This window comes from Rana temporaria, chromosome 2, assembly GCF_905171775.1.
Source record: "Rana temporaria chromosome 2, aRanTem1.1, whole genome shotgun sequence".
Taxonomy (NCBI): Eukaryota; Metazoa; Chordata; class Amphibia; order Anura; family Ranidae; genus Rana; species Rana temporaria.
Window position 1 is genome coordinate 68,599,697 of NC_053490.1, and position 23,077 is coordinate 68,622,773.

General features: G+C 44.1%; 1 protein-coding gene across 2 annotated transcripts in view; it reads left to right on the forward strand.

Annotated features, from left to right (window-relative positions):
- FAM124A (family with sequence similarity 124 member A) overlaps nucleotides 1-22,178 on the forward strand; it is a 114,308-nt gene extending 92,130 nt beyond the window's left edge. Inside the window, exons 3-4 of one of the 2 annotated variants that reach the window (XM_040340326.1) lie at nucleotides 2,938-3,674; nucleotides 21,355-22,178. In XM_040340326.1, the coding sequence (XP_040196260.1) occupies nucleotides 2,938-3,674; nucleotides 21,355-22,110 (1,493 nt within the window). In that variant the 3' untranslated portion in view covers nucleotides 22,111-22,178. Of the gene's footprint in view, nucleotides 1-2,937; nucleotides 3,675-21,351 lie in introns of both variants that reach the window. The other variant, XM_040340325.1, reaches the window with a different exon arrangement.
- Nucleotides 22,179-23,077: the final 899 nt, after the last annotated feature.

Consider the following 23,077-nt stretch of genomic DNA (forward strand, 5'->3'; position numbering starts at 1 on the left):
TTAACTGTAATCAGGCAGGAACCCTGATGTGAACAGATTTCAAAGCTTTCGGAACTACCCCAAATTAGTAAACATCCAGATTGTAAAGACGTGAATAGTTGGCTTTGCCCCTTCATTGCGACTTGCACACCAAGAGAACAAAGCTTAGAAAAGTCACTTAATTGCAGGTAGGAAAATAAAACACAAGAGAAGTGCCTGTGATGATGTGAAGTGTACAGTGCTCTATTTAACGAGCTGATTAGCTATGCTGCTCTTTATTCTTGGCTCCAAGCTCAGCTTTGCCAGGGCTCAACAAAAGCAGATTTTCTGTGCTGTCTATGTAACTCTAGCTTCTAATGATGGCTTTGTACAGTCCCACGGTGGTCTTCTGAAGCTATTTGTTTTACCATCTAGCCCGATGACACATTCAGACGTTCCCTCAGAATACTAATGTCCCTGACAGATTTCACAAAGCACTCGTTTTTTTATCCTACTTCACACTATTAAACAGCCCGAGGCAGATCACACTGAGGCACCGAGAAAGTGAGATGACGGGGTGAAAATACCTTCCAGAGCTCACATTATCAGGCTTGTCTGTGCCAATTACATCTCAATCCTCTCCTGATGTCAATCAACTGACCCTTTATTTTTAATCAGGAAAGATAAAAGCTTTTTTTTTTTGGAACATAGGTGGACTGACAAAAAAAATCAGCACCCTCAATGATCATTTTTTTTTAGAACAAAGATAAATTCCCATAGATGAGAAGTTACAGCCAATGTGCAACTTCCTTTTCCAATCAGTCTAACACTCTCCAATCAGATAACGGTTGGGAGGGGGATTATACATTTCCAATATGTGGGCTGAGTATCTGCAAATCAGGTCTGAAATTATCTTTTATGTATGATTAATATTAGATGTAGAGTAGGGGTATGTTAAAGCCCAGTTGCAGTTTAGATATGTAGTGGTTGGCTGTGGAAGACATGAATTGGACTTTAACCACTTGCTTACTGGGCACTTAAACCCCCCTCCTGCCCAGACCAATCTTGAGCTTTGAATGACAATTGCGCGGTCATACAACACTGTACCCAAATTTAAATTTTTATAATTTTTTTCCCACAAATAGAGCTTTCTCTTGGTGGTATTTGATCACCTCTGCTGTTTTTATTTTTGGTTAAAAAAAAATAATATTTTTTAAAATCTCCTTCATTTATGTACACTGATAAGGCTGCACTGATGGGTACCGATGGGCTGCACTGGTGGGTGCCGATAAGGTGGCACTGGTGGGTGCCGATAAGGTGGCACTGGTGGGCGCCGATAAGGTGGCACTGGTGGGCGCCGATAAGGCGGCACTGGTCCGCGCTGATAAGGCGGCACTGGTGGGCACTGAATACCAAGCTTTGTTTACATCACATGATCAGCTGTCATTGGCTGACAGCTGATCACGTGGTATGGGGCCATGACTGGCCCCTTACTCGGATTTGTGATCACCCCAGTCTTAGTGACTCGGGTGATCACGCCGCACGCGCCCAACTGGGGCGCGCGAAGGGGAGGACGTCATTAGAGGGTCCGCGCTGTAGCCATCATTCGGGTATATAGCGTGGACGGGAAGTGGTTAAAGGCTTTTTTTTTTTTTTTAATTCCAGCTCCCCTATGCACCAATATAGCATTCATGTACTTTTTTTGCAAAAATATCAAAGCTTTCCATAAAATCTTCAGACACGTACCTTAGTGTCCTACATCAATGATTCCAGATGTATATATTGCTTCTGTCTTACGTCCTTACAGACTAAGGCCTCGTACACACCATCTGACATGTCCGATGAAAACGGTCCTCGGACCATTTTCATCGGACATGTCTGCTTGGAGATTTCGGTCTGATGGCTGTACACACCACCAAACCGAAATCCCCTCGGACAGACAGCGCGTTGACGTGGCGGTGACGTTGACGCCGCCACGTCACCAAACCAGGAAGTAAAATACTTCCACGCATGCGTCGAATCCATTCGACGCATGCGAGAGATATCTGTCCGCTGGTTAGGTGTACTAACCAGCGGACATGTCCGCCAGACAGCTTTCCAGCGGACATGTTTCTTAGCATGCTAAGAAACATTTGTCTGCTGGAAATCTGTCCGCTAGCCTGTACACACGATCCGATCTGTCCCCTGAAACTGGTCCGCGGACCAGTTTCAGCGGACATGTCCGGTCGTGTGTACGAGGCCTAAGTCATGACACAGGAGTTGACCAGCTGACCTCATTAGCATACACCCTGCATCATCCACCCTCCCATTCCCAGCTGCACTTTTTTTAATAAAATGCAATCATTCAGTAATCACCCTTCTCACTAAATGCACAATCAGATCGCATAGTGTATGGCCATCTTTATACAAGTACTGTACATAGGAGTGGACAGAAACACTCAGCTGTCAAGCCCTGTTCACATCTCTGCATAGCAGGGACTCACATTCCCACATGCATTTTTTTTTAGCGAGGCGGGGAAGTGTTTTGGAGCATTTTCACTCATCACACATAGGGCAGCCCATCCACCTGAATGGGTTGCCCTACATGCCCCAATGAAGCTTCAGAATTGCTTGATTATTAGGTGTGGTATTCATTGCTGTTTAGTTCAGTCACGTACCAAACACTATTATTGTTCTTCTGAGGCTTTGCAGGTCTGATGGGTATTAGAAATGTTTGCTACATGCTCAGAAAAATGTATCTTCTGCAATAAAGGATTATTACCTGCCTATCTGCAATCTTCTAGGGAAATAAAGGAAAAAAGGCCTGAAAAAATGTAACTAATGCAGCCACCATTTCTAAAGACTGGTGAGCTGTAATATAAATGATTTATTTATTGAAATTTTTATTCGGGGGCTAGATATACTTCAGGGGAAGACTTAAATTCTAAAATATGTTACTCTGGAAGACAAGTCCCTAATATTTTTTATTTATCTCAATAGGTGAGCTGTCAGTAGATGATTTGCAAGACCCTTTCCTTGTCAGTATCCATATTATTACAGACCCCGGAGAATCAAAATGTCTCCAGGATGCCATTGATAAACTCTTGGCGTGGATTCATCCTGATTTGCAGTTGTTTCGTGTTTCAGAAAGAAGGATTTCCAAGAAGAGGAAGCTGAATAAGGGCTTCTCGTGCCAGCCTGCCCTTGCTGTGATATTATTTTTACAAGAGGAATATGGAGAAGAGCAAATCTTACATCTTCATGAATGCTTTAAAAAAACACCCTGGCAGTTCCATCACACAGAGAGAGTCCATGGCAGATTTTTACCTTACATGCCATGCAACCAAGACTTTTTCACTCTGGCATACGGCACCCCGCTATGGGCTATCAGACAGGTGCATTATGGGAAAGAGATCATCCGCTTCACTATCTACTGCAGCTATGAGAATTTTGCAGACATGATGAAAATGTATGAGCTGATCCTGAAAAAGTCTGTGTGGAAGAAGAAAGCAGATTTTTGTGTATTTCCAATCTACTCCAATATGGACATTGATATTGAATTTTCCTTAAAAAGACTTCTCAAGGGACAAACGCCAGTGCCTTTAGAGTCTTCGTTGTTGGAGTTTAGAGTAAAAGACTTTGGACAATTGATTCCTCTCTTGCCCAATCAGTGCAGCCCAATCAGTGAAGGCAGATGGCAAACTGAAGATCACGATGGCAATAAAATACTTTTACAGGTAAATATGAACTTAGACATGTTGAATGGGAACATACATCTTTATTTAAACACTTAAGCCCCGGACCAAAATGCAGGTAAAGGACCAGGCCCCTTTTTGCTATTCGGCACTGCGTCGCTTTAACTGACAATTGCGCGGTCATGCGACGTGGCTCCCAAACAAAATTAGCGTCCTTTTTTTCCCACAAATAGAGCTTTCTTTTGGTGGTACTTGATCACCTCTGCGGTTTTTATTTTTTGCGCTATAAACAAAAATAGAGTGACAATTTTGAAAAAAGGCAATATTTTTTACTTTTTGCTATTATAAATATCCCCAAAAATATATAAACATTTTTTTCCCTCAGTTTAGGCCGATACGTATTCTTCTACATATTTTTGGTAAAGAAAATCACAATAAGCGTTTATCGGTTGGTTTGCGCAAAATTTATAGCGTTTACAAAATAGGGGATAATTTTATTGCATTTTTATTAATATTTTTTTTTTTTTTACTACTAATGGCGGCGATCAACGATTTTTTTTCGTGACTGCGACATTATGGTGGACACTTCGGACAATTTTGACACATTTTTGGGACCATTGTCCTTTTCACAGCAAAAAATGCATTTTAAAATGCATTGTTTATTGTGGAAATGACAGTTGCAGTTTGGGAGTTAACCACAGGGGGCGCTGAAGGGGTTATGTTTCACCTAGTGTGTGTTTACAACTGTAGGGGGTGTAGGAGTGACGTCATCGATTGTGTCTCCCTATAAAGGGGATGACACGATCGATGCAGCCGCCACAGTGAAGCACGGGGAAGCCGTGTTTACATGCAGCTCTCCCCGTTCTTCAGCTCCGCGTACCGATCGCGGGACCCCAGCGGCGTGCGGGTCCCGGAGCTTCGGACCGCCCGCAACCCACGGCTGGGTAGATGTACAGGACGTGCCGGTACGTCCATCTGCCCAGCCGTGACATTCTGCCGACGAATATGTACAGGCGGCGGTCCTTAAGTGGTTAACGAGTACAGATTGGTGAGATACTGGATAGTCATCAGCATTACTCTGTGTCACAAATGTCACGTCTATCCCAATGCAGGTGGTCAGACACTATAGCTGGCTACTGTGCGCTTCACCTATAGCAGCCCCCTTTCCCTTAAGGCAAGCAGGCTGGTTGCCCCCAGGACTTGAACACAATGCTATAGTGTCTGGCCAGCCCAGTCAGGCAGACGCGAACAGAACAAACAACAGGTTACTTGCAGTTAGCAGACAGCGTGGTTCAAAGACAGTCCAGGTAGAGGCAAGCTGAGTTCAGGGGATAATCCAGTATCCGTTCCAGGTAGAAGGGCAGGCTGTGTTCAGGGGATAATCCAGTCCAATCCAGGTCAAACACAGGGGATCCAACAACAAACCAGGCAGACTAACAGGGGCTTGGTCTAGAACACAGGTGTCAAACACAAGGCCTGTGGGCCGAATCCAGCCCTCCAGGCCATTTCATGTGGCCCTCACACCTCTCCTGCAGCTGCAGGAGAGCTCCAGCCCACCCCTGGTCCTCCTTTAGACCCTTACTTTCTGCTTTCAAGCAATGCATCCAGCTTCTTCCCAGCAGCAGCATAAGGAACGGGGGTGCACTGTGATGTAAGGGAGAGTGGGGGACTCAGCTTCTGATGGTGGGGTGGCTCCTGACATCTAATATATGGGGAGGGGATGCGCTGGACTTCTAATCTCACAGATACAACCGGCCCTTTTGAGGGCAGTCATGATGCTGATGCGGCCCACAATGAAATTGAGTTTGACACCCCTGGTCTAGAACAATACAGGTAGATCTGTCTCTATCACAAGCGAGGGATAGAGTGTTCAGTTTGCTTATGTCAGGTGGCTGAGTAAATCAATCACCTAACTGGGCTGCTGAAATAGGGAGCAGGAGCACGTGATCATGACAATCTGATATTGGAGCACCAATGTCTGGCAGATGGAAGCACATGAAATTAAAGAAAACTTGAATGGAGAGAAATCTAAATTTTGCCATGTTCATCTTCTTTAACCCCCCTGGCGGTATTCCCGAGTCTGACTCGGGGTGAGATTTTCATACCAAAAGCGGTAACCCCGAGTCAGACTCGGGTTTGCCTCACTGCAGCAGCAGACAAAGTTACTTACCTTGTCCCTGGATCCAGCGATGCCACCGCGCTGTGTGAGCGAGCGGGACCTCGCTCGATTCACACAGTGTCCTCCTGTGCCGCCGATCTCCGTTCCCTGCGACGTTACGACGCACGGGAGCGGAGAATGGCGCCAAATTCAAAAACGTAAACAAACACATTACATACAGTATACTGTAATCTTATAGATTACAGTACTGTATGTAAAAAATACACACCCCCTTGTCCCTAGTGGTCTGTCCAGTGCCCTACATGTTCTTTTATATAATAAACTGTTCTTTCTGCCTGCAAACTGTAGATTCTCCATAGCAACCAAAAGTGTCCCTTTATGTCAAAAATGGTTTTAGATCAGCTAGAAAACAGCGATAATAAATTATAATCACTTGCAGAATTGTGCGATAGCGATTTGTGGGGAAATTAGTCATAAAAAAATAAAAATAATGACAGCGACAATTCTGCAACTGAGCGAATTTCAGTGATTTTGAGTTGATTACATTATTGAATAATTTTTATTAGAATTATATTATTATTTGTTATAATTATTTATAATTATTTATTATATTATAATTTATAATTTTGTTTTTAAAAAAATGTCATACCCGGGATGCCTACTAGTCTCTTGTTTGGTCAGATTTAAGTGAGTTATTCCTAAAAATTACAGACGTACAGTATAAAACGCCAAATTTCCTTGCAAATAATGGTACCGCTTTCAGCACCTTTTTTCTGAAAGAATCATGCCAGGGAGGTTAAAAAAAAATTGACTGGCTATAATTTATTTAGAACTTTCTAAGCCACTGATTATTTAAATTCTGATTTCATTTTCTACATGCCTATTTCAGACCAGTGGCTCAGAATGTGTAAACGTCAGGAATTTTGTACAGGCATCCAGCATTTTTATAAGAAGGCCAGTAATGGTAGTACAGGTTTTTCCTTTAATGATCCTACCAAATAAAAATGATACCTAAACAAGGATAGGGACTGCAATGTCAGGACAAGCCCCAGGCATTGCTTTGTGAATGGCCAGGTAGAGGGAGTTGGAGATATGACTACAGTGTTGTAAGTTGTAACTATAAGCCCTGTAGTGCTTATATCCGAGAGGCCTGGAAATACAGTGGAAGTTTTCCTCCCCCAGTATGTAAATGAGCCTATAATCCTAAAATAGAAGAAAACCTATATGATGGGGGTTGCTTTTGAGGGAAAGGATAGTATAACTACTAAAACCGTGGTAAAAAGTGGAATTTATTTATTGCTGTCTGTCTTCCATTGGGTGGATTTTCTGGTGAGAGATATTCTGTCTGTGTCCTATCAAGTAGATAGGCAAGGTTCTTGTCACCAAAACCAGTGTCTCCATTTGAAAATGTCCCCTCAACTCCTATTCCCAGAACAACTCAAAGGTTTTATGATGGATGTTTTGCATAACTATAAAAAAAAGTGATGGGTGTTTTTTTTGCCCCAATGACAATGTTTTAGATACACTTTTAGATATGAGTCTTTGCCTCCCGTTCCCTATACCACCCTTTATTTAAACTTAGAAATGTTGTCAAATAATACCCTGGAACCTCCAGCCTCCATACAGGTAGGAAAGAAAACCTTTTGCATTGTGGAACTTTTTTTTTTCCTTTCTTGGATGTCAAACAAACTAGAGACAGGAGTAGAATTATATGGAATCAAGTTATATCCGGAGCAGAAGTTAAAGGAACATCAGGGGTGTCTACCCTAATTTGTTCCTGCCTGGATTTGCTGCTGCTAAGCTATAGTATCCTTCACTTGATGTTCTAGTAACATAGGGAGTTCCTGTGATGCCTCGTACACACGTCCGGACTTTCCAGAGAAAAAAAGTCAGACGGGCTTTTTTTCTCGGAAAGTCCGGCCGTATGTAGCCTCCATCTGACTTTTTTTTCTCGGAAGTCCGACGGACCTTAGATAGAGAACGTGTTCTCTTTCTTTCCGAAGGACTCACGGCTGACTTTTGCACGGTCAAAAGTCTGATTGTGTGTACGAGGCATTAAAGTATTTATTTTGGCCGCATGGTGGAACATGGTACACCTTAGAATATAACCCATCCTTTATTGTGTTTGTAGCCTTTGGTAGTTGGTACTGATTGGTGCTTTACACAACATTTCCATGCTTATATGGTTGTCAAATCTTCTTCGTCATGAAGCAGCAAGACTTTCAAAGCATATCTAAACCCCAAAATAAAAAGTTTATATATTGCTATTTACCAGTGGGCTGAACGACAAAAAAAAAAAAAAAAGATTTCTCCATCTCCCACTGGGAGATTGTATTCTTACAGAGGGACCCACTGCTGTCAGAATACACTGATCAGCAGCTGTAGCCCCTTGGATAATGATCAATTAGTTGTATAATGCCCTGTACACAAGATCAGTCAATCCAATGAGAACGGTCTGATGGACCGTTTTCATCGGTTAACCGATGAAGCTGACTGATGGTCCGTTGCGCCTACACACCATCGGTTAAAAAAACGATCGTGTCAGAACACGGTGACGTAAAACACAAGGACGTGCTGAAAAAAACAAAGTTCAATGCTTCCAAGCATGCGTCGACTTGATTCTGAGCATGCGTGGCTTTTTATCCAATGGTTGTGCCTACTAACGATCGTTTTTTTTCCCATCGGTTAGGAATCCATCGGTTAAATTTAAAACAAGTTGGCTTTTTTTTAACCGATGGTTAAATAACCGATGGCGCCCACACACGATCGGTTTTGACCGATTAAAACAGTCCATCAGACCATTCTCATCGGTTTAACCGATCGTGTGTACCCGGCATAAAAGGGCTTGTAAAGGTTCATGTTTTTTTCACCTTAATGCATTCTATGCATTAAGGTGAAAAAACATCTGATGTTTGCCGGCCCCCCAGCCCCCCTGGACAGTCACACACTGATTGGAATTCAGCAGGTGGCTGCTAAACCATCTGAATTTCAATAAGTATGTTGCCAGCTTAAAGTGAAACTTTAATCAGAAAATTTGCAAAAGGTGATGTCTGCGCTGTGAATGATTACCACTGTGGGCAGGGGAGAGAGGAAGGTGAGGGGAAGGGGAGGGGGGGTTGAAGTCAGGTGGGTCTCTGGAGCAGTAATGAAATCACAAAAATGGTAGAGGTGCAGTTGCAAAGTGGTGATTAAATCAACATAAACTAGACAAAACTGTGCATATCACTGAAGAGGACTGAGAAAAAACTACAGTACATATATCTGACAATCCCAAGTTAGATGAAAAAAAAAACTAAAATCAAATTCCAAAAAGTGCTGTTGCAAGAAAGCATACTGAGTAAATAATCAAAAATAAAGTTCCAAAGCCAATGATGAATGAAGATGTGCAGGAAAATCAAATCCAAATGAATGAAGATGTGCGGGAAAATCAAATCCAAACAAGTGCGCCCACACCGTTAGTGATCCAAGCAGCTTACCTCCTGGTTATCATTCAACAACCCCAAAAATGGGTGCTCTGGCCTTTCATTTGGTGGGGATCTTCCTGGTGAGTCTCAGTAGTTGGTCGTGTAAGTTGTGTGAGTTTCCATCCACCTTATACAGAGCTCCCCCTTTGTTTTATTTATGTGATACCAGCATCACGCCACATTATCTTTATTATTATATATTTTCCATACATGACCAACTACTGAGACTCACCAGGAAGATCCCCACCAAATGAAAGGCCAGAGCACCCATTTTTGGGGTTGTTGAATGATAACCAGGAGGTAAGCTGCTTGGATCACTAACGGTGTGGGCGCACTTGTTTGGATTTGATTTTCCCGCACATCTTCATTCATTTGGATTTGATTTTCCCGCACATCTTCATTCATCATTGGCTTTGGAACTTTATTTTTGATTATTTACTCAGTATGCTTTCTTGCAACAGCACTTTTTGGAATTTGATTTTGGTTTTTTTTTTCATCTAACTTGGGATTGTCAGATATATGTACTGTAGTTTTTTCTCGGTCCTCTTCAGTGATATGCACAGTTTTGTCTAGTTTATGTTGATTTAATCACCACTTTGCAACTGCACCTCTACCATTTTTGTGATTTCATTACTGCTCCAGAGACCCACCTGACTTCAACCCTTCCCCTCACCTTCCCCTCACCTTCCCCTCACCTTCCTCTCTCCCCTGCCCACAGTGGTAATCATTCACAGCGCAGACCTCATCACCTTTTGCAAATTATCTTTTATTGTCTAATTAGGATAGACTTTCTTTGTCTATTGCAGTGTTCCCATTCACGTCCCACATTCCCCTCTCCCCCATTCACCTATCCAAGACAGCGCAGGAGTTTCACCCAGTCTCGATACTATTTTAATCAGAAAATGAAGCCCAGCTAGATGACTTCAGGCTGGCTCTTTTTGCGGGTATATAAAAAAATTAAAAATAAGTGTCTATACTATTTAAAATCTAGTAATACACTGTCTCACCCTGATCTGCACATGCTCGGTTGCTCTCTATTTTTAGGCACTGTGCCGAACTTCTAGAGGCCAATCTGCTGACAGTGTAAAGATTTCCTGCAGTTCAGGGGCTCTAGGCTTCAACAAAATGGCAGCCTCCAGCAAGCAGAAACAGGAGCAATGTTGGAGGCAATTTACAGCACACACTAACTTTGGTAGCATAATTATTAATGCAGAGTGTATGTTCCTTGCTAAAGAACATTATTTTTTAAGTTGTTATGGTTAAAGTTCTGCTTCGAGTTAGTCGCCTTTCTTGATATTGTGTTTTTCTTTTTTCTTCTTTTACATAGCGATTATTGCCGGCAGACACATCTTGTCTCCTTATATTTGTAACTGATGTCTACGTTCCAAGTACATTTTGTTTGGTTAGATTTTCATACATTATTAAGCAGCCCTTGTGAACTGCGCAAATATGATTAAGCCACCTGCTGAATATATTATTTAGGAAATTGTTCAGTCATTGCAAATCTTCTTATATTTATGTGAGGGCTGCTATAGAAATCACCCTCAGGGTTCAGAGGACATCTAGAATGTGCTAAATATATTGACAGCACACTGTTTGGAAAACTACTTATTATTTTTTGGGCGCTTAGAAGTCATATCCTCTGTTAATAAGAAAAGTTGGCCATGCATTCGTCTACTTGCACATTTCTTACACAGTTTCCATTAATGTATTAGGGTTGAATTCCTAAAAAATATGTACATAATGTGCAACGTACTTAGCTCGTAGCATCAGCCAAAAAAAGTATTTCTGTGTTCTGATATCAGTCATTTAAAGTCTAATTAGTTGCATATCATGGGCATGGCTGATTATTCTGTGCATTAGATTGTGTGACAGTCTAGTTAAAGCGGAGGTTCGCCCTAATAACATGCATATCTGACCAACTTCCTTATATTTGTAACAAGTACAGTCCGCATTTTTTTATTTTTTTTGCTTTACCTACCTTGTAATCCATCTTTTAAATCTACTTCTCCCCACAGGAGTAGGCGTTTCTATGTCTAGGGGGATTTTCATCTGGGAGGTCGCCCAGATGACTGACGTCTGTTCCCCCTGGGAGATAAGGCCCCGCTCCCCATATTGCGTAGGCGCGCACGAGTTACGGGGCTTCCGAAAGAAGCCGATCATGCAGAGATGTGAGTCGGCTCTATACGGCGCCTGCACTATGCATGTTCGGCTTCTTTCGGAAGCATAAAAAAAATTGCGGACTGTACTTGTTACGAATATAAGGAAGTTGGTCAGATATACATGTTATTAGGGTGAACCTCCGCTTTAAACACAAAAAAAGTACATATAACAGAATTTAAAGAGACCCTGTCATAAAAAACACAGGGGTGGATGTGGCCATTTTGGTACCACAGGCTCATGTAAGCCTCAGCTTATTTCTACATGGTAGACATGTGCAGCTGGTCTCCGCCTGTACTTTAGCAGGGCATCATGCTTGTATTCTGTCCATACCCACATACTGTTTACATGCACGGATGCTGCAACTAGATCTCTCCTTCTCATTCTCCTGATAACTGTACACATCAACCCCTTCAGTGTGAGTGTGGAGTACTCTCACATAGGCCTGGAAGCTTCAAAAGCCCAACCGTCCACCCAGGGCACATGGAACACAGGGGCCTGGGCCAACTGACACATAGTACACAAGGGGGTTCTCTCTCATCGTCAGGTGGGGGAACTCCTATTCCTCTGTCACCTCCCACACCAGAGCTGACCAGGTTTGCACAGGTAAAGTGCCTATCTTTTCACCCCATACATTGGGTGTACTTAACACTTCATTCCCAGGAGAGCCTCATACAGAGACTTCTATTTGCAAAAGTGGTAACAACTTTCCAGATAATGGCAAGGAAAAACATGTCAGTCAGATCACCGAGTCTTGCAAAACCGTGGAAGAGCAATGTTTACTCATGACCAAGCTCAAGTTCATTGGCTAGGTTCCCGGAAGTTAAGGCCAACATTCTCCACAGACCTTCCCCTGAAGAACCCCTCGGCTGTACTCCCTTTACTGGTGGTGTCAACCAGTCTCTCCAAGTAAGCCCTGAACTCCAGACCATTCCCACCTTATAAAGGGGCACGCCAGATCATCTATCCACCCATGAGAATGGTACAGGCATACCCCACTTTTAAGTACACAATGGGGTTTATTTACGATCGCTGGAGAGTGTAAAATCAGGCTCACTTCATATAGAAACTAGGGCTGTTACTGATTAAAATATTCGTGTTCGATTAATCGATTCTTTTTTTAATCGATTAATCGACTAATTTTGATTAATTATAAAAGAAGACTGTGATATCAGACATCTCCCCCCACTGTAATATCAGACATCTCCCCCCCACAGCAGACATACCAGAATAGAAGCCGGCAGACCCCCTCCGTCTGGATCCATGAGCAGTTGAGGGGTGATGACGTCAGCGCGCCGTTCTAGGAGCTCACCTAGGCCGCCGCCAGGTGGACCAAGATGGCTGCAGCTCCGGAGCTAGGCCGAAGCCGCAGACTTTCCTATAGGCGAGGCAGCAGAGACTCGGAAGACGGCGGAGAGGTGAGTAATCGATCAAAATAATTTTGATCGATCAACAAAAATTAACGATTAATCGTTAATTTCCGCAGCCCTAATAGAAACCAATGAGCGTCTAACCCCAGCTTGTTCAATTAAGCCTGGTTATAAAACCTGGAAGCTCATTGGTTTCTATGCAGAAGTGAGCCTGATTTTGCACTCTCCAGCGATAGTAAATAAACCCCATTGTGTACTTAAAAGTGGGGTATGCCTGTATACCCTATAAGGGGATTCTGACCTGCCGACACGCAGTAACTAGGCAGGAATTTCAGTAAGGCTATGTCTGTGATTTTATCAGTCTCAGTGTTACCGGGCTGCACTTAGGATAGAATATATCTGTTATCCATATCGCCACTTCAGTTGGCCTCATTGGCAACTCTAGATATCTGCGTCAATATTTTACTGATGTGCTGGTTACTGCCCAGCTTCTTCCCTCTAAAGCAGGGGTCTCCAAACTGTGGTCCGAGGGCCAGATGTGGCAATTTGCTAGCCTTTATCCGGCCCTTTGGGCACAATTCCTCCCACTGACATGAGGCACTATTCCTCCTATTGACACCAACAATAGGGCACTATATTATCCACTGATACCAATGATGGGATACTGTTCCTCCTACTAATAGGGGGAATCTTCTCTTCCTATTGACCACCAACCCTGAGGCCATATATGTTCTCACTGATGCCAGACCCGTGACTTTTTCTTCCCTTGCTGGCCCCAATCCGGCCCTCCTAAAGTCAGAAGGGAAATAAAGTGGCACTTTTGTTTGAAAAGTTTGGAGACCCCTGCTCTAAACCTTCTGTGATCTGGCTGGTGTATTCTTCTGCACCTTCACCCACCTAATGTAGAAGGGTATGACATACTCCCCACAGGTGGAACAAATAGCAATTCATAGATGACCCAGCTGATTAGCCAGTATTATGTGACAGCACTGGTACTGTAGATCTAAAATTAGTAAATGTAAAATAAAACACTAATAAAAAGTCACTGAGCTGAAAATGTCCATTTAATGTTTCTCATAATAAATATATGAGCAGATGATGATTCTTTTTTTTTTGTTTAAGTACATTTTGATGCCTAGTATAACAAAACCCCCTGCCCATAAGACTGGCGTCTACTGAATACTGTGCTGTGTGTTCGTTGTAGCAATATACAGTATAATCTTCTGTGACTACTGACAAGCTAACAATTTACTGAATGACACTAATCTTACCAAATCCTTTACATTAGCAATCCTAGCATTCATTATCATCAGTGGTGTGATTTCAAATAAAGCAGATATTCATTTCCAATGTGATTTGGCAGTTGAACCCCTTTATTATTAAAGCTGAATTTGAGACGGATATAAAAGAAATTACCAGTTTGTATGTTGTACAGTATAGCTAATGTATAGTTTAGGGGTCATTGACACAGTTGCGTTTTAATACGTTGTGTCCAGCTTCCCATTAAAATTTTGTCTGTTCCCAACTCAGTGCTGCATTTTGAAAAATAATATAATTTCTTTCGGTTTTAGTGCATTCGGAAGGCCATATTGGTCAATGGCGGTGTATTAAAGCGGAGCTCCAGGCTAAAATGCAACTAAGTCCAGAACAATAGAGCACCCTACCCCCCACACACACACGTTTTTGGATATTGTTTTTTTTTATCGTTTTGTTACTTTTTTTGTTGTTTTGAAGCTGCACTTCCATCCTACCTTCCCGTGGCACTTCATTTCTGCATTTGCGTCAGCCCCTTCTCCTTCCCCCCTGTTGCCTCCTCCTGAGACCTGTGTGCGTCCCAGAAGACGACGGGACCAATCAGAAAGCGTAGCGCGACTCACGCATACGCAGTAGGAAACCAGTTGTGAAGCCTGAAGGCTGGTTTGCCTTAATTGCAATGCCAGAGCCTGCACCCGAAGCCGACAAATCGACTTGGGGTGCCAACATCGCGGGAACCCTGGACAGGTAAGTGTCCTTATAATAAAAGTCAGCAGCTACAGTATTTGTATTTGTGCGTGTGATTTAAAATTTCTTTTTTTATAGGCTGGAACTCTGCTTTAACATGCATTTTGATGTGTTAGCAACATGATTTAACAAGTCTTGTTAACCCTGCAGGTTGAACGGAAAAAAAAATTAATCATCTATGGGTGGCCTTATTTCAAGGGTTTCTCCATGTAAAAAGGTTAAAAAAGGCTGATATAGAATATAAGCTTCGTATTGTAGCATATTCTTTTATTCGACCTTACTACATAGCACCACCTGCTGGAGTTTCTGTGCAGTGCTCGCATACATTATTGGGTTAGTGAAAAATGTGATTGGTCAAGGACAGCTCTCGGTCTGTACTAATAATCAGGCACTGGTAGGACTAGCTCCCAATCATGTGATCACTGTGACCGCCAATCACGGTGAACAGATGACTAGGCAGACTTTCTCGCCCCTCGCGTACAAACCCGGGTAAAGGGATGCCAAAGTGGACAGGACGGGGTTAAGTTGTTATGAGTTTCTAATGTAGCTTTTTTTTTTTTAGAACAGGCTTCCTATTTAAGGCGGTAGTAAAGTCATGTATGCCTTTTTTTACCTACAGGTAAGCTTATCTACAGCTTACCTGTAGATAAAATGAATATCTCTTAGGCCTCGTACAGACGACCGGATCTATCCGCTGGGATTGATCCGCGGATCAGTTCCAGCGGACAAATCTGGTCGTCTGTACGGCCTAGCGGATATTTTTCCGCGGAGATTCGTCCAGCCGATCGATTTCAAGCGGATAGAAATTTCTTAGCGTGCTAAGAAATCTATCCGCTTGAATCGTGTCCAGCGGATTGATCCGGTCGTCTGTACAGACTCACCGGATCAATCCGTCCGCTCCCATACCTCGCATGCGTCGTAATGATTCGACGCATGCGTGGAAGTAGTTGCCTTCCAGCGTCGCGCACGTCGCCGCGTCATCATCGCGTTGCTGGCTAAATTACCAGGTGAAAATAAGGAAAAAAAAACACACAAAAAAAAAGAAAACAAATGCAGCCACATCTAATGACTGTTAAAGTGTTGGTACACTTTACAGAAAAAGCGTAAAGATGATCTAACACTGGACCTCCTTCCCACCTCCCTGGTCTTTGCTGTAGTTACCGCCAGTGATTCTCAGCTATCAGGGATCCTGCAATATATTGCATTTTGTTCTTCAGTGTGGATAACTTTCATTTATGTGCAGCCACTAGAGGGAGCAGGTGCCCCATACTAGGTACATAATGAGCACAAGGCATGCATTATCTTGGGCTTACACATAGATCGTTGCTTATTTGCTCCTATCTATAAAGTGCCAAAAGCGGATACATAACACAACTGCTTTATAATATTAGAGGCGCTACCATTGCTTCTAGAAATTAAATATAATGTCCTTATCAGCAGTGTTTTGGGCATCTGAGTCATTATTACAAGGTCAAAAAAGGGTGTCATTTTTTTTGCAGTCTCCATGGCAGTAGGACCCAGCTAAAAATTCAGATGGGCTTAATATACCCCTGGTGTTTGTAAGAGAAGTCCATACTTCATTCAGCCTTTCATTGACCATACAAAATTAAAGCAGCAGTAAACTCTGATATACAATTTGCACATACATGTAAGCTTATAATAAATCTTACCAGTAGGTACGAGGAATATCTCCTAAACTTGTGTCGTTTAAGAGATGATCATAGGGCCAGATTCACAGCGGAGATACGACGGAGTATCTCAGATACTCCGTCGTATCTCTCAGAGTATCTATGCGACTGATTCATAGAATCAGTTACGCATAGATATCCATAAGATCCGACAGGTGTAATTGTTTTACACTGTCGGATCTTAGGATGCAATACCGCGGCCGCCGCTGGGGGGAGTTTGCGTCGTAAACCAGCGTCGGGTATGCAAATTAGGAGTTACAGCGATCCACAACGGATTTTCGCGTTTGCTACGTCGTCGGTAGTCTAGTTTCCCGTCGCAAAGTTAGTCGTTATTTGACCTGCCTCAACTTTACACAGCAATCGTATTGCATCACGTCCGGTTTCAGTTCCATGCAAACAAGCCATTACCGACTTGTGAAAGCTTCAAATCAAACCGATCTCGGTTTGATCTGATGTTTTCGGAGGCCAGAGGAAAACTATGGGGTCTAATATACCCCAGATCTCACCTTCGAGAGGATCTGTCACAGCCGATGCTATCACAAGGGTTGCGATGAAGCAGGGGTGGACTGGGACAAAAATTTGGCCCTGGACTTCATCCAGACCGGCCCACTTAATTTTTGCACACACACAAAAACTATACGCAATTGTCGGCGGTAAAAATAGCGGCGTTTTACCGCCGACGCTATGGGCGGCTCAGTGTGAAAGGGTCTAATAAATCAGTTACTATGACCAGCGGCAGTGCATTTACCCCCCCCCCCCCCCCCCCGCTGCATATTAAAAAAAAAAATCAGACACATACACTGACCCCCCTCCTGAAACAAACACTGTCCCCCCCCCCTCCTTACACAAACACTGACCCCCCCTCCTTACACAAACACTGCCCCCCCCTCCTTACACAAACACTGACCCCCCTCCTCACACAAACACTGACCCCCCTCCCCTCCTCACACAAACACTGACCCCCCTCCTCACACATACACTGACCCCCCTCCTTACACAAACACTGACCCCCCCTCCTTACACAAACACTGCCCCCCCCCTCCTTACACAAACACTGCCCCCCCTCCTCACACAAACACTGACCCCCCTCCCCTCCTCACACAAACACTGACCCCCCTCCTCACACAAACACTGACCCCCCTCCTCACACATACACTGACCCCCCTCCTTACACAAACACTGACCCCCCTCCTTACACAAACACTGCCCCCCCCCCTCCTTACACAAACACTGACCCCCCTCCTCACACAAACACTGACCCCCCTCCCCTCCTCACACAAACACTGACCCCCCTCCTCACACATACACTGACCCCCCTCCTTACACAAACACTGACCCCCCCTCCTTACACAAACACTGACCCCCCTCCTTACACAGTCCCCTTCTTTTTGGTATCCTTTGCAACAAAACACAGCTCCCTTTATGTCAGTGCCCCCTCCCTTACCTTACACAGCAGGGAGAAGACACTCAGAGGATGCGAAGCGTCCAAGCAGAAGGCGGGAGCTGTTCAACTTTTACAGACAGACGATTGGTTGCTAGGACTGCCCCTAGCAACCAATCACAGGCTTTTTAACTTTTTAACAGCAACTTCTGCTCGGACAGTCTTCTATTGTATGGATGAGAGCGGCTGTGGGGGGGAAGGAGGAGGAGTTACACGGGAGAGGACACACAGGCAGGATGTTCAACAGGTTCACTGTTGTCACCCTGCACAGTGCACTCCACCCTACTTGCAGTAGTGGCAACAGGTGCGGCCACCACCTTCCTCCCCAGCCAGCAGTCAGACTCTGCAGCCGCATGACCCGATATCGATGTGCGGGCCCCCTTCGTCCAGTACATAGCAAACACTGCCTGTATACATTCTGACTGTCAGAGTGTATACAGGCAGTGTTTGCAAATGTACTGGAGGAAAGGAGCCCCGCACATTGGTATCGGGCTTGCTGCTGCAGTGAGAGTGGAGCTGTCACATCCAAGCACTGATGATGGGGGTGCCCCCGCATATTGGCCCCGCCCATCCCCGACATCGTTTTGACAGCTCCACTCTCACTGCGGCCGCACGCCCCCGCTTGCCCACCAATCATCACTGGTCTGGATGTTTACACTCAGGGCGGACTCCGGGCTTTTTGGGGACCCATTCGGGGCTTTAGCCACCCCCTCCCGACGCCCCTGAGTGACAACTGGCCCACTGAGCCATCGGCCCACCGGGAAACTCCCGGTAGTCCCGATGGCCAGTCCAACCCTGTGTTCATCCCTTGTGATAGCAATAAAGTTTATAAAAAATAATAATATTAACAGTACAGTGTTAACATTTTTTAAAATGAGTAATAAAATTTGTACAATCTTTTTTTTAAAGTTCCACTGTCCCCTCGTGCTCATGCACATAGGTGAACGCGAATGTCGGTCCGGCACGCATATGTAACTGGCAATTGCACCACACGTGTGAGTTACTGTATCACCTCGAGTGTCAAAGGGAGAGCAATGATTCTAGTGTCAGACCTCCTGTGTAACTCTAAATTGGTAAACTGTAAAGCAGGGCTTGACAAATTTGCTTGAAATCTAGGAGTCATCTAAAAAAGTTAGGAGCCAGGAACGCGCCCGTCCCGCCCAGCTTGCATCTAGAAGCGAACGCATACATGAGGAGCGCCCATATGAAAGTGTTGTTCAAACCACACATGTGAGGTATCGCCGTAATTGGTAGAGCAAGAGCAATAATTCTAACTGTAGACCTCCTCTGTAACTCAAAACATGCAACCTGTAGAGTTTTTTTTATACGTCGCCTATAGAGATTTTAAAGGGTAAAAGTTTGTCACCATTCCATGAGCGGACGCAATTTTGAAGCATGACATGTTGAGTATCAATTTACTCGGCGTAACATGATCTTTCACAATATAAAAAAAATTGGGCTAACTTTACTGCTGTCTTATTTTTTAAATAAAAAAAGTGTATTTTTTCCCAAAAAAGTGCGCTTGTAAGACCGCTGCGCAAATACGGTGTGACAGAAAGTATTGCAACGACCGCCATTTTCTTCTTTAGGGTGTTAGAATAAAAAATATATATATTGTTTGGGGGTTCTAAGAGAAGGAGATTGTTGGGCAATTAAAACAGGCAGGGAAGATCCATTAGCATTGCTGGTTGTCTTGTAATACCAACGGCCACCACAAGAGTGAGAGATGATACCGCTCTAAAAACTGCTGATCCCTTGGCTTTGCTTCCGTCCCACTAAACCAAAAAGGTGCTGGCTATGCACAGGTGCATTGGATAGAAGAAGATCCTGGACTGTCACACTCCTTAAAACGATGTCTTTATTGTACAAATGAAATCCAAAAAAACAACCAAAGCGATGCTGTCAAAATGAAGTGAACAACAGAAAAAGGGGGCTGACATGTTTCACATCATGTAAAGCTTACTAGTAGTTTTTTTTTTTTTTTTTTTTCATTTGTACAATAAAGACATCGTTTTAAGGAGTGCGGCAGTCCAGGATCTTCTTCTATCCAGGCCACCACAAGAGGGCGCCAGATTCCAGAAAGAAGCAAAGGCCACAAAGCCGCGGCCTCAATTACCGGCCGGCTCGGCTGACACGATCGCGGGGAGGGGGGGTGCACACGGAGACAGGTTACCCCAGCTGTGCCACACCAGGTCGATAATTCTAGTCGCAGTTGCGACCTGGTGCCCTGGTTTGTCGAGCCATGCTGTAAAGGCTTTAAAAGGATCTCCTATGAAGATTTGTAGGTACTGTAGTTTGGTGCCGTTCCAGGGGCGTACACAGTTTTAGAGCATGACATGTTTGGTATCATCTTTTATAAAACAATTGGGTATTATATTGTGTTTCTGCACATTGAAATTCACTAGAGTGTATTTTTTTTTTAATTGCATTTGAAATACTGCTGTGCAAATATTGTGTGTGACATACAAATATGCAACACCCACCATTTTAGGGTCTCTACTTAAAAAAAAAAAGATATAGGGCCAGATCCACGTAGCGCGGCGCTTCTTTACGTCCGGCGTAGTGTATCTCAGATACACTACGCCGCCGTAACTTACAGCGTATTTCCCGTATCCACAAAGAATTTGCGCCGTAAGTTACGGCGGCGTAGTGTAAATGTGTCGGCGTAAGGGCACGCAATTCAAATGGCTAAGTTGTGGGCGTGTTTTATGTTAATACGTCTTGACCCAACATAAATGATGTTTTTTCTGAACGGCGCATTCGCCGTCCGTGGGGGTATCCCAGTGCGCATGCTCCAAATTAACCCGCAACAAGCCAATGCTTTCGACGTGAACGTCATTCTACGCAAAGCCCTATTCGCGAACGTTTTACTCAAACGACGTACACGGCGGAAAATTTGACGCTGGCCCGACGTCCATACCTAACATTGGCTACGCCTCATATAGCAGGGGTAACGTTACGCCAAAAAATACCTTACGGAAACGACGTAAAAAATGCGCCGGCCAGACGTACGTTTTTGGATTGGCGTATCTAACTAATTTGCATACTCAACGCAGAAATAAGTTGGAAGCGCCACGTAGCGGCCAGCGTAAATATGCACCTTAGATCCGACGGCGTACTAAGACGTACGCCAGTCGGATTTAGCCCAGCTTCAGGCGTATCTTGTTTTGTGGATACAAAACAAAGATACGCTGGAGCAACCTATCAATAGATACGCCAGCGTAACTGCTTTGTGGATCTGGCCCATAATGTTTGGGGGTTCTAAGTAGTTTTCTAGCAAAATAAATAAGATTTTTACATGGACAAGACTAGAACTGGTTAAAAGGTAAGGCGCTAGTATGCAGTGTGGGGGGAGGGTAATTAAAAAAAAAAAAAGTTAAATACCCATTTTAACTGAAGTTTCTTGATTATGATGACTTTAATTCAATTTGTATTGGGTTATGACCAAATTTACAGCATTTTCTGTCTCCTTGTAGCAGGTTCACAGTTTGACCAGGAAATCTGTGTGGAAACATCAAAGCTACTTATCCAGAAATGGTAACGGGACGCCATTCAACCTGATTCCTTCCCATCAAAAACAGAAATATGAGAAAGCCAAGACTTATCTAACTAATGGCCAAGTTCCAGGCATCAATGGCTCCAGCCAAGACTTCTGTAAAACCAACGTTGGGCCACCTTGTTCTAAGAGTGGCAGCAGCACAGCGCAATGGTTCCAGCGCAGCAAGTCACTGTTGTGTTTACCAACGCTGAGCTCATTCCCCTCGTGTGAATCCTTTCCCTTTAGCGAGCCCCCTCAGTTTTACAGAAACGAACCCCAAACATTTCAGATGCCGGTGTGGCGAAGCAGCCCGCGGATCAACATTGACGACCTGGAGGGGGCTCAAGAGACTGACGTAGACACAGGAATGAAGCTTTCCAGCTCAGACCTCTCTGTCATGTCGGCCTACTCACCTCTGGATGGCTTATCCAGTGACTTAGAACCTTCTCTGCCTTCACATGGTGAGGGTGGACCAACAGTAAAACATAAGCTCTGTGAGCTTTCATATGAATCTTTTCACTCCATTTCTGAAAGGTCTTCCTGTTCTTTGATATCTTCAGTGTTGCCCAATATCTCCAGCTCTACTTCTCTGACAGAACTCAAGAAAGACAATGAAAGCCATTGCCGGAATGCTGTGGAGATCAGCAAGCAGGGGACAGAACCTGGTGGCACAGAGGAGGAAGAGTTTTATATTTGATCCAAGACAAGCCTGGTCATAGTACCATAAACTGTATTACTGTCCTCAATACATTGTAGATAATCCCAGGAATGAATAGCTCATTTCATATATCATAGAAAGAAAGTATTATTTTTTTGATCTTGCATGTAAAATATTGATTTTTTTTTATTTTTTTTGCAAATGAAGATTTCACATGTGTGTAGATCAGGCCTCGACAAAATCCAGGCGCCAGGTCGCAATTGCGACAAGAAATTGTGACCTGGCGCCTGGGGAAGCTAAGGGCTGCAGAAGGCCATAAAGGGGGGCCCGCGCCCGCCGGTAATTGAGGCCGCGGCTTTGCGGCCTTCACAGAAGGAAGCTGAGGCCAGCAGAAGGCCGCAAAGCCACAGCCTCAATTACCGGCCGGTAATTGAGGCCGCAGCTTTGCGGCCTTCACAGAAGGAAGCTGAGGACTGCAGAGGGCCGCAAAGCCGCGGCCTAAATTACCGGCGCGGGCCGGCCGGTAATTGAGGCCGCGGCTTTGCGGCCTTCACAGAAGGAAGCTGAGGACTGCAGAAGGCCGCAATGCCGCGGCTTCAATTACCGGCCGGCGCGGGCCGGCCGGTAATTGAGGCCGCGGCTTTGCGGCCTTCACAGAAGGAAGCTGAGGCCTGCAGAAGGAACCTAGGAGTGGCCATCTTGTGGTGGCCGTTGGCATTACAGGTTACATTACATTACGTTACAAGTAGCAAAAAACAGCAGTTCTAATGTGTTTTTTCACTGCCATCTCCTTCCCTCTAATTAGAACCCCCAAACATTATGTATATTTTTTATTCTAACACCCTAGAGAATAAAATGGCGGTCGTTGCAATACTTTCTGTCACACCGTATTTGCGCAGCGGTCTTACAAGCACACTTTTATTGGGAAAAATACACTTTTTTAAATTAAAAAACAGTAAAGTTAGCCCAATTTTTTTTTATATTGCGAAAGATAATGTTACGCCGA